General features: G+C 42.2%; 1 protein-coding gene across 3 annotated transcripts in view; it reads left to right on the forward strand.

Annotated features, from left to right (window-relative positions):
* Positions 1–3,789: 3,789 nt before the first annotated feature.
* The window catches only part of tns1b (tensin 1b), a 271,361-nt gene continuing 262,740 nt past the window's right edge, over positions 3,790–12,410 (forward strand). For all 3 annotated transcript variants that reach the window (XM_080785765.1, XM_080785767.1, XM_080785771.1), the window contains exon 1: positions 3,790–4,080. In XM_080785765.1, coding sequence (XP_080641891.1) covers positions 3,985–4,080 — 96 coding nt within the window. In that variant the 5' untranslated portion in view covers positions 3,790–3,984. The remainder of the gene's footprint in view (positions 4,081–12,410) is intronic.

Genomic DNA, 12,410 nt, shown 5'->3' on the forward strand with positions numbered 1-12,410 from the left:
GATATTACACCACGTGAGCAGAATGGACAACCTTCTGTTTTTTTGTTCTCTGGCTGTGGCTGCACTGGCTGTTCATAGTCTGCTGAATGTTACAACATTGAAATTCATAGATATACACATCTGGCATGTTTATTTCAATCCGATTACCTTATCATCCAGAAGAGGGCAGTGTGGTTCCATTAAAGAACAAAACACTTGAGCATCACCATTGCTGCTCAAGACTCCCCTTGAACTACAGCAACTACTGACCTCTGTTATATTGTTTCTGGTGGGCAGAAACCTCAACTTTTGGCAAGTAGACATACAAATTTGCACAACATTTTCTTTTTTTGGAAAGGTTGGTCCAGAGCCTTAGATATAGACATTAATAATTTATATATATAATGACTGTCTTAGGATTCAGAGCCATGTAATATTCTATTACATGGCTCTGAATCCTAAAACAGTAATTGTAGGCTACTTGAAGCTTGCGTAAGCTCTCCCATTTATACTTTACCCACAGTGGGGCATTATAGAGAGGGATGCAGTAAGCTCTAAACAGGTTAACCTTTACATCAATAGTACAGTGTTGAAATTTCTGAACCAACATGTTCGCTTGTACATAGAGCATTCTCCTCTGTCTAGACATATCCTCGTCATGCTCGTCTAGGGTGTCTGTTATAATGTGCCCAAAATATTTTGTACTTTTAGACACACACATGGTTTGACCAGACAGGTAAAAAACAGGAAACTTGAGTTCAAGGTCGTCCTTAGTTCTACATATCAGGACCATGCTCTTTCTTAGCATTATAATTAATATCAAAGTCAATACCATAATTAGAACAGATATTGAGCAGCTGTTGGAACCCACTGCTACTAGGAGTAGTTTTTCTAAGACTTTAGACAGCATACTAGCAAGAGCTATGGGTCTATAGTTATCTTTACTTCCAACTTTCCCAGCTTTGTCTTTTATTATAGGAACCAGCACGAAAGAGAAGCAGATAGACAGCAACACTGCCAATCTCGGGCCAGACAGCTTTGCAGTAATATTGTCCAGGCCACTGGCTTTTCTATCAGCAAGTTTCCTTATCACAGTAGACCTCGTGAGTGTTAAAAACAGTGCTTTCTTCTCACCTTTAACACAATTAAACAGAGCTTCATAATGCTGCCACCAGAGGTCAGCGATGCCTACTGGATCAGTTACCCCCTTGTCTACATTACATGGGAGCACTGCTTTAGCCCTGTTAAGGGACTTTACCGCTTTCCAAAAATTAGTGATATCATTATTAAGCATGTGGAGTGAGCACTCAGGGCCTGCTGACTTGTTTGCTAATGTACCGTATTGCATACTTGTATTTGGCGTTCATTTTATTTCTATTTTCAAGGACAGGTCCCTGTCTGGGCCTGCCAGCTATTACCCAGGCCTTATGGGCCTCATTGGCCTCTGCATGGTGGCTATAGCTACAAATGTATTCCACCCTGGCTTGATGTTCTTGGCCTTCGTCAGCCAAAGTCCTGCTGTCAAAACTGGCACTATAACACTAAGTTCTCACACATGCAGACAGACACGCATGCATGCACGCACGTGCACACACACACACACACACACACACACACACACACACACACACACACACACGTTACATGTAGGCTACTAAAAATTATAATATATGCCTCTGAGATGTAGTGGACTGTGGAGTAGAAGTATCGCAAAACGTGGGAAAATACAATTGAAGTATCCTACAAATAGCCTATACCTCAAAAGAAATCCACCAGTGTTCAAAAGATCAGTATACAGAGCAGAGGTTCCCAACCACTGGTACTTATTGGTGTTACTTGAGCCCCCTAAAAGACAAAAGTGGAATGAAATATTTACTATTATTATTATTAGTTATATTACTACAGGTAGTTCTTCTGACCTAGCAGTTAATAGAAGATTTGAGAATGGATTAATCACATTAGAAATATCATCAGTTGTGAACCTGTGATTAGACAGAGTTTTGTCAGAGCAGCAGCATTATTGGCTTTGGAAGCACCCTATGATCCGAGGGACCATTGCTCCGAAGGAGCATTGGTCCGAGGTGCGCTGGGGGTCGGGAGAGGGTGGGTGGTTAGGTTTAGGTGTCTGCCCCGGGGGAGGTTAGGGTTAGGGTGAGGGTTTGAGGTAGGTTGTCGATCGGACCAATGGACCGTCGGCATATTGACGCGGACCCTATTGGCTTGGGGTGCACACGCAGATCCGACACACCAAAGGTGATGAGGGCAAATGTGTTTATTTTACACAAACACATTCATGAGCTGCACACTGTTGAGCTGAATGAGAACTTTGTGCCAATGGTTAAAACTGATTAGATTAGTTACTGTAAGATAAAACACGAGATAGTGATAGTCTAACAAGATAAGACTAAGGATAAGATCAGATAACAATTAATCCAAGGTCATTCCTTGGTTACTATAGGCCTACAGTAAAACGGGCTGTACAGTAGCCTAAGTGACTGCAAAGTATAAATGTAATCTAACCATTTAAAGCTGACAGCGTAGCACTTCATAAACACATTTTACTGTGTGTGTGTGTGTGTGTGTGTGTGTGTGTGTGTGTGTGTGTGTGTGTGTGTGTGTGTGTGTGTGTGCGTGCACGTGTGTGGGGGAGGGGGGGGGGGGTAGTAGGCCTAGTCCAATTCTGTAAGTAAGAGTATCAATACTGCAATATAGAAATAGCCTACTCTGTTACAAGTTAAAGTCCGTGTTTCAATTCAAAATGTAGGCTGCTTAAAGTACCAACAGTAAAAGTAGTCCTGCTCATTGAATGTCCCAGAAGTTTTCAAATGTATATAAATCTTTTGAAAATAGCAGATCTACAAGCTCACAATGAACATTACGACACTTTGGCTGAAACACACGCAAATGGCTGAAATGTATAGGGCTGTAGTATGTATAACATGTGTAGGCCTATGTCTTGTTTTGTAATAATAATCAATAATAAAGTAACTAAAGTTTTCAAATAAATGTAGTGGAGTAAAAGCACAATATTTGCCTCTGAGATGTAGTGGAGTAGAAGTAAAAGGGAATAGGCTACTCAACTAAAGTACAAATACCTTAAAATTGTACAGTAATAATTTACATGTAGCCTATTTAGTTACTTTCCACCATCTGTGTGTGGGGGGGCGTGCGTGCGTGCGTGCGTGCGTGCGTGCGTGCGTGCGTGCGTGTGTGTGTGTGTGTGTGTGTGTGCATAGTGGGGGGGGGGGAGGGGGGTAGTAGTGAGCTGCGGCTGCCCCTCTATCCACGTACGTATCCAGCTGGGACCTCGAAGCAAGACAAACTGATCCACACATGGTGACACACCTGCAATTCATTGATGATTGATTAACTTTTTGATAAACAACAAAACCCTAGACTAGACACTAGGCAGACTTAAATGCCAAAGAAGTGCCTTTATTTCGCCGTGTAGCCTACAGTCGAATTAAGGCAAAGAGTTCCATCATCACATCACATCAATGGTTAGAAACAGCTGAGGTGTAGGCGGTTTTACAGCAGCTCCCCTCTACCTGTTTGTTTATCCTCCAGGACCAGGAACCGTCCTCAGACTGCAGTCACCATCCTGCTGTGGGACACACGAACATTAAGGGCAGCTGTGCTCTGAGCCGGGACCACCACGCGCACACATGGACGGTGGCCGAAGATAAGTGCCAGTATCGACACAACTTTTACAATGGCTTAAACGCATCAGTTCGGCAAAACCTTACGAGTGTTGCAGCGGGATATTATTATTACCTGGCTCAGTGCGGGTGATCTTCTGGCTGGCCATGAGTCTGCTACGTTTTGCAGAATTTTAGATGCAGTCTGAGTTTATTTTGGTTGGGTTTAGAATATCGAGTTTGTTTTAGGCTTTTGTTTTTGGATGTGTTTACATCTGCGCAGTGCGTGAAGTTTGGATGGGTGCAGACAGGCGTGTGAGGTTCACTTTTGGATGGGTTTGGATCTGTGCAGCGTGAGTTTGCTCGGATGGGATGCACAGTGAGCTTCATCTGTTGCGAAGAGGATTTTCTGCAAATGCCTGTTTACCAACATGAGGAGAAGAAGGAAGACGAGCTGAGCAAGGTAAGCAAATATGGATATATATGGGGATGAAATGAATGCTGCAGCTGAACATTATGCATGTTATTTAATATGCGTGTTTGAACCTGACCGCCCCGGGCCGCGTTGAGAAACGTGCTCTCACCTCACCGCAGTGACCGCCGCACACAATGCTTAATACATCATGTTAATGTGCCCCAACTACTTTTCGTAGTCTAGCTGTTGGCTCCACTCCTCAAAACATGTTATTTGAGTCAAGTGGACAGTCACGGACAACTTATCTCGATCTCTGCAAGATTTAGTGACTCTCCACACGTGGTTATTCCAGCTGTGGATAATAGGCTAATTATCCCCCCCAAACTAAACTAAACGTTATTATGATACAAACCTTCACATCATAGGATCAAACTCTCTCTCTCTCTCTCTCTCTCTCTCTCTCTCCCTCTCTCTCTCTCTCTCTCTCTCGTGCGCGTGTGTGTGTTGTGCGTGTGCGCGTGAGTGAATGCATGAGTGTGGATCTATATACCTGCCATTATGGCAATGCCAAAGGCAGGAGTGGAAATTCCATGTTCAGTCATGCTTGCTTTCCATGAAGGAAACAAAACACATTGATCATTATCACTGATCACTGATCACCCATAGTAAGAATGAAAGTAGGATTAGCAATTTTGCAACCGTTAATCGATTTAGGTTGAGTTATTTGTGACGTGATTTCTATGATGGGACCCTGTGGAATGCAGTGAGTGACCAGCATTCAGAAAGTGTGGGGAGCTCCTGAATTTAATGGATCATTCAAAATGTACATAATGTCTGTCTAAATTGCTTTAATTGGCACAGACACATTGTTTATTTGTTTTGTTGTATTATCCATTATTTGAATTGATTGTCAGTGACCTTGCCATTTTAAACCACATATAACTCAAACAGGACGTTTATGATGGCTATAAAGTGTGTCTCACTATCGCCACCACTATGGGATATATATATAATTACAGTATATTATACTGTAATGCACGTGTTTTTGGTCTCTCGGAGAACATCAGATAAGTCAAGAAATGCATGGATCACGGACTCCTCTCTGAACATGTTTTCACGTGTTGTTGGTGGGTCTGAGGGTACAGCTGGCACCAAGGCATGTTTTCTAGGTGTGTGGGCACAGGGATAGTCATCAGAGCAGAGCTGTGGTTGAAGTAATGAACTGGCACTGAAGTGTTGAAAATAGTGATTTAAGTGAAGTAGCCATGTGTGACTCGAGTATATACTATGAGATTATACATACTTATAGGCCTACTTGTGGCCTTTTGGATAGTGTGAAATCTACTCCCAGACAGTACACGGTAAAATCCTCAGTATTAATTTAATTCTAAGAGTGTAAAATTTGACCATTACACATTATGTTAATACTGTAATACTGTAAATTAATACAAACTTTCCTGTAGTAGGCTAACTCAGGGGTCCCAGTGTCAGACCCCTGTTGAAGACCCATGGATTAAGGGCTTTATTTTTCACTTGAATATTTCTTTGTTCTGATTGAGAACATTCTCAATTTTTATTGAATATTCACTTTGTATAGTGTGTGTGTGTGTGTGTGTGTGTGTGTGTGTGTGTGTGTGTGTGTGTGTGTGTGTGTGTGTGTGTGTGTGTGTGTGTGTGTGTGTCGTGCGTGCGTGTCTGCACTTTTTGTTCATGCAGATGTTTATGCCAAGGGTACGTCCAGGTGTCAGGAGATTACTTCCTGCAATAATAGCTTCTTGCATGTGTTGGTGCTATGCTTGTCCTCGCTACACCGGATAAAGGAGAGAGGTTATAGCCACTCCTTAACAGCACTCACAAGGAGGCCCACAGCTTATTGCTTTGAAGAGCGATAACAATCGTCCAGAAAGTAAAAGAAAAAAGAAAAAATCTAAACCTAAACACATGAGCTAGACTTTGATCCAGGTGAGGGGTTGTGTGTGTGTGCATTCTTTAGGAAGAATGCACACTATTGTATGTTTTGCCTTTAAAGGCTATTGTATGGTTTATATATAATAGGTAGAGAGATAACCTGCTGGCTTCTTGCCCTCTCGTATATGGATATGGAATCTCATAGACGGAGATGACACACACTAAAAATGACACACACTAAAACTACGGAGGCATGACTTGCATCAGCCGTTGCCCCATTTAATGCTCTGTCCTGTCTCAGCCCCTGTAATTTTGATTATTATTTTAACCCATTAAGACCTGAGGCTGATTCAAAATTGTTACATCGTATATATGACAAATATCTAAAATAGCCAATCAGCTTTTTTCGCTGACAAGAAAATGCAAATTTGGAAATCTTTTGAAAGTTTGATCAAAATAGAGACAGTGCCTAATTAAAGCCTTAAAGAATAAAAAGAACACATTGTTAGCATAACCTGTCGTTACCACATCTCTATCTCCTGTTACCGAATTCCCAGCAAAGTGTCAGACGGAACGGCTGGCGTGCAGGCCAGGGTGGGATGGGGGCGAGGTTCTGTCGGTCTCGGGGGATTTGAAGATTTTCGTATATAGGTATGCAGTGAACTGCAAGTTACCTGCCTGCCGCTACATATTGCATTCCAGTGGATGCGTTAGCTGTTGGGGGAAACAGTGTGTCCTCTGTGCTGTGTCTCCGGGGAGGCCTATCATTTCACTCTTACCTGCCAGCACTGACCTGCACATGGGCCCTGGAACAAGACCCTCTCTGTGTGTTCCCCCCTCTGTGGAAAGGTGCCCGGTGTGTGCTTGACCCAGGAGCGGGCTGAGATGCCTCAGCGAAGTTAACCCCAGTCATTTTACCTTTTAGTACCCACGCATGCAGGAATTGTGTGTTCGGACGACGTTTCCGCATTTTATTTTGAGTTGCGTGTTTAGAGATTGCTGCATTTGTGATTAAAGCGTTTTTTTTTGGTATAGGTTTAGTTTGTGCTTTAGAAAAGGATCGAGAGACAGACCTCATGAATAAAGCTCTAACACCTTTAATTAATTTATTATACTTATGTTGGTTATTTTTCAATTGCTGTCCTCATTCAGAACAGTCAGTATAGTCTATATACTTAAACCTAAATTTCAAGTTTATCACATCACAAGTGTACAGTTGTAACCTGTGGGTGAAATGAAATGATCTTCCATACAAACTCTCATGAATCACAGTTATGAAATGCTGTAGATTGTAGAATAGATAACCTGAAAAGGAAAATGTCAAATAACCAATCAAACTGCCAGCCAACCTACTGGCAGTCCAACTACCCCTTGTAAAAGTAAGGTGAAACTTGCATCACGCCTTTCTGGAAACAGAAGCCCAAGAACAAATCTTCATGTTTTCCTTGAAAAGAAGATCCCGACAATTCCTTCATCACAATGCCTGCCGATGCTCACTCACATTTTCTTCCTGTTGATGCTGAGCCACTGGATTAATGGCCAAGACTCCTGTGAACCATGCACAGTTTGCTAAACCTCTGTAGATGTTTGAATGGATTTCAACGTGACGCACTTGACTTGAAGCAACACGGCACTAGAGCCAGGCATTTGATATACAGTACAACCCCGATCAAGGGTGAAGCAGCCATTGGCTCTTTTTGAATTTAGGGAAAAGAAAATATAGCCTAGTGTTATGTCTGCAAGATTAAGCTAACAATGGAGGAACACCTGAGCACTTTGACAGGACGTCACGACACAAAAGACTTTGCGAATTAGATTTCACTTGTGAAAAGTCAATAGGTGATCCCCATTTCTACAGGAAATAGGTTGTTTTCTTAGCCATTCGTGCATGACTTTGACTCTGAAAAATGATCCAGCAACTGTTTTGAGTTGGAGTCCTGTAAGATTTTGCTGGGTAACCTTGTGGCTTAAGAGCCTATGGCAATCACCTGATGAACTCTTGCATTTGTGGGAAAATGCAGTGTGTGCATACTGTAATCGGTAGGTGTGAATGTGGAGTGAAATGTTCCCAGTCTGTCATACATTAAGAGGTCTTTACATTATCTTGCAACTTTCCCAGTGTTATGTGATGTCAACCTACAGGAGTTTTAAAGTGTACTACATTGTGAAGGAGATATTTTCAGTGTTAATCTGCAACTAAACGTTGAATAGGGCGGCTTGTGCCCGAGTCCTTTAGCCATTTCGAAGGCTACTGCCATTGCTTTTAACGGTTCACGGTCAAAGGATTTGTGAATCCGACGAGCGGATATTTCTTTCACAAATGGCCTTTCAAGACGTCGCCGATTCTGTGATGCGTAAAGCTGCTCACAAAGGCTCTGGAACTGGGAGATAATGGGATACAAAAGGCGTTCGTTGAGCTTCTTAAAGTGGTTTTAATTCACTTGGCAATGCACAGTGGATAGAATGACGGTGGAAATGATAGATTAAGGGCCTGCCTGGGCAACTGTATTTCTCACCCTAAAGTCATGGTTGTGTGCCCCTTTTCTTGGAAGATAAAACAGAGGCCTACTCGGACCTTGTGGCAAAGCAAGACCAATAATGGCAGCATAATACATCCCATTTAGCCCTATACCATCAACCTACAATGTCTTTGTGAATCCCATGAATGTGGCCTTTATACTGCAGTTTTGTTGATATTTCTCTACTGTGTGTGGGGGATTTTCTTGTCTTCTTTCTAATACTTGGCAAGGCAACGCGGCATTCGCTCTTGGCAACGTCCAAATCCCACGAAGTCTCACTCTGGGGGCCTTTGTAGCCATTCAAAACACATCCGAGTGATGGACAGAGAGCTCGACTCTCCCAGGTCACATCCCGCGCGAATCCAAATGTGCCTTTTGTCGATATTTGTGGCGGTGGTCTTTTTTCCCGGGGACTTTTCTACCCAAGGTCGGATGCCACGGGGCTCCGGGGGTAATTACTGTGACAGTGGGAGCAGACGTTAGGGCCGGGCTACCCAGGTCCACCAATCATGTTTTCATCATCGGGAGAATGTTTTTCTTTGGGGAGGTAATAAATCCCCCCCTTTGACATGCTGCATTTACTCTGAATACACACAGGAAGAAAGACCCCAGATTTTCTCTCTCTCTCTCTCTCTCTCTCTCTCTCTCTCTCTCTCTCGCTCTCACTCTCTCTCTCTCTCTCTCTCTCTCTCTCTCTCTCTCTCTCTCTCTCTCTCTCTCTCTCTCTCTCTATTATGCACCAGTGCTTGTAACAAGCCGAGGCAAATCATTGTAGCGAGCTCGCCCTCTCTGTTTTTTGAAAGGATAGGTTTGCACACTTACACATTCCATTGTAGAGGAATTTCATAGGTATTTGCACTGGAATGTGGCATTTCAGTGGACTGAGGGATATATGGAAAGGGTGTAATGGAATTTGGTTTTCGTCACAAAGGTGTTAAGTCCAATAAAATTGTTTCAGTCAAAGCCCCTTAATATTATAAAGAGTTTGTTTACTTGTAAAACGAGTAACTTTTGTAGTGAACAGTGAAGTGGACACTATGGTCTATGGACTTACTGTGAGTGTCAAAAGACTTTGAAGTGAACCACCTTGTACTTTTGCTTAATTGAAATGGAACTGTGGCGAGAGGCAGGAAAATGAGGGCTGATTAATGGGATGATCAGCAACACAGGCCCTGAGGTTGGAATCGAACCCAGAACGTTGGAGTTAAATGTTGGCACCTTAACGGCTTGAGTCATCCACTGCATAATATTTTAATAAACTTTTTCCCCACTTTGCAAGTGTGATCTGTGAGCATATGTGTGCCTGACGTCCTCAAAAGACAAAAGGAAAGGAGTGTGCAACGGAGAAAGCTGGTCAAGTCATTATTTTTAGTATGACGGGAGTCGAAACTTGATAGGCCCTCATAAAATACGGCACATGTGTCACGTTCCCACACTAATCCCTGTTGATGGGGACAAGCGTACCCCATCGCACCAGACGATGGAATCCCTAATGAAGTCACACTCTTAGACGTGATGCTGTGCATGTGTTGCGCACGCCTGTAATCCTACACATGGATCATTGGCATGCCAGACATGTATAGCGTACATACATGCTCAATATATTTATGTGACACCCCCACCCCCATCCCCAGGCTGTGACTTTAAAGGGGAACACAGCTGAAAAGCAGGAATTCACAAATTGAATTCCTACTGTATACGTTATTTAATTTAATTTTTTTATTCTTCCCACAGGCCTACATGCTGTATACTGTATAGAAACATGAGATAGCCCATATGGGCCTCAAAGCTGTATGACTTAGTCTGTTGTCCTGAACCTGAAATGTGATATGATCATTCGTTATAGTCTTAACAATATTGTGGATTAAGGAGATATTTAGTGCCCCCATAGTTTCTCAGTGACTGTGCATGTGTCCATGTGAGTTTGTGGCGGCCCCATGGAATGTTTCTCCAGGGGGAAAGTTCATACCAACATAACGTTCTTTGTTTAGGGTTTGTCTTGTCAGTTTTGAACATTACCTTTTCTCATGGAATACCCCATAGATTCTCTCCCTGGCCTGGCACCTTGCATATTCACCAATCCATTTAGTATGAAGCTGCAGCCATACCTGATCTGATGCCACTTAAACTACTTGTTGACTGGAGTCCCCCAGGGCTCTGTATTAAGTTGGCGCCCTCCATTTCTCGCTAATCTACAAGCTCACAACATGGCACATCGCAATACGGTGTGCGCTTGTAGATCTATTTTCTCAGACTGTTCGCCACAGAATAGGGATGCTACCCTATCATCCTTCAAGTGGTTATAGCTCTTGTTCATAAAAGTTGACATGACTGTGCTTGACCACAGGAATACAGTGCACATAACAGTGGCTACCAACTGTTTCTGGATCAGCCCTTCCCCCCCCCCCCCACACACACACACACACACTTGGAAGTTTATGACATTGTTCGCGGCGCCCAACACCGATTGGGGGGCTCAATTGTTTTTTCGAGCTGCGTTCCCCTTTAATCACACTTTATTCTGTTACACAAGAGACACACAGTGGTTCACAGAACGTAATCTGCCACTTGTATGGCTTCTGTGTGTCTATCTGCATTGGCAAACCTTCATGGTCGTGAGTCTGGAAATAGCCTAAAGTAAATACCTCAACATCATTGTACTTTTTCCGCAAGGACTCCCTTCATAGCTTTGTTCTGACAAATGTTTGCGCTGCACTGTAACTTGTTTTGTATAATTATATAAGCTTTAGGGTGTAGTGTGTAAGTAATGTAATATGCTTTCAAATTGGGATGTAACATGTTTGATTATTAAAGTGGTACTTTTAAACAGCCTACATCATATTATGTAAAATACAATTTAAAAGATATGAGAAGTCGCCTCAATTGTCCATTTTCCTTATCATGAATTAAGCTAATGGAAAAGGGTAAACCTTTTTAGAGTCCAATATATTTCTGCATTGTTGATAAGCATGACATGAGTAGTTGATAAGCATACTTCAATAGCACACTGTGAATGCTGAGTGGCATTAAAAGCAACTCACAACGTAATCTGGAGTATCAGAAGAGAGACATCCAAAAATGTACTTATTGTTTTTAGCACTCTTAGATAGGGTTGTAATATTTATAATATATTGTAACAGTGTTTATTTATCAATGTGAAGTGCACTAGGTTTTAAATGCCAAAATGTGCTACAGTATTAGTAGTAACTCTATGGCATTAGTGGTATGTGAAAGTCAAATTACTGTATTTTCTACAGCATTTACTGAGACGTTTTTACACTGCCTCAGTTGTGGCAAACATTTACCACTCACCTCTATATGTTATCGTCTCAATAGTTTTCATATTTTATCCCAATGGAACATCTACAACTAAACTCAAACATGAGACAAAGGAAACTGGTTCTCTCCCTCGGAGCCTGGCCAAACATTTCCCACGTCACTTTTATCTGCTTGGGACAAGTATGTGACTTTTGTTTGCCCGATGTCTAGGCAGGTCAGGGGATTCTGACTGAGGACAAGCAGCAGACATGAAAGAAATGGAAGTCAGATATTGAAAAAAAAAAACAGTGAATTGAGATTCCTACTCTTTCAAGTTGCCATATCTCATGTAGTCAAAACAACGACTATATGTGGACTCTCAGAAGAGTTTAGTGAAATACATGAAGCGCTTCAAAGTAGTGGGACACAGAAGAAAATGTGTTTTTGCAGTAGTGTGCTTGTCTGTTTGTTGCTATATCTACATAACAATTTAAATGGTTTCACAGGGTTCATGCCCATGTGCCTTTTAACCAGTAGATGGGGATATTGCCATTGATATCGGTTACATTTAAAAATGTAATATGGAGTGAAAGCAAAGATGCTAATTAGTCCTCAACAATTTCCAATTAATGTCTTGGAATGTTTCCCCGTAATGCAAAAAAGAGTAGGCTAGAGTCACACTTGATCTTTGCA

The sequence above is a fragment of the Protomyctophum bolini genome (genome assembly GCF_963924005.1).
Source record: "Protomyctophum bolini genome assembly, chromosome: 16".
NCBI classification, from domain to species: domain Eukaryota; kingdom Metazoa; phylum Chordata; class Actinopteri; order Myctophiformes; family Myctophidae; genus Protomyctophum; species Protomyctophum bolini.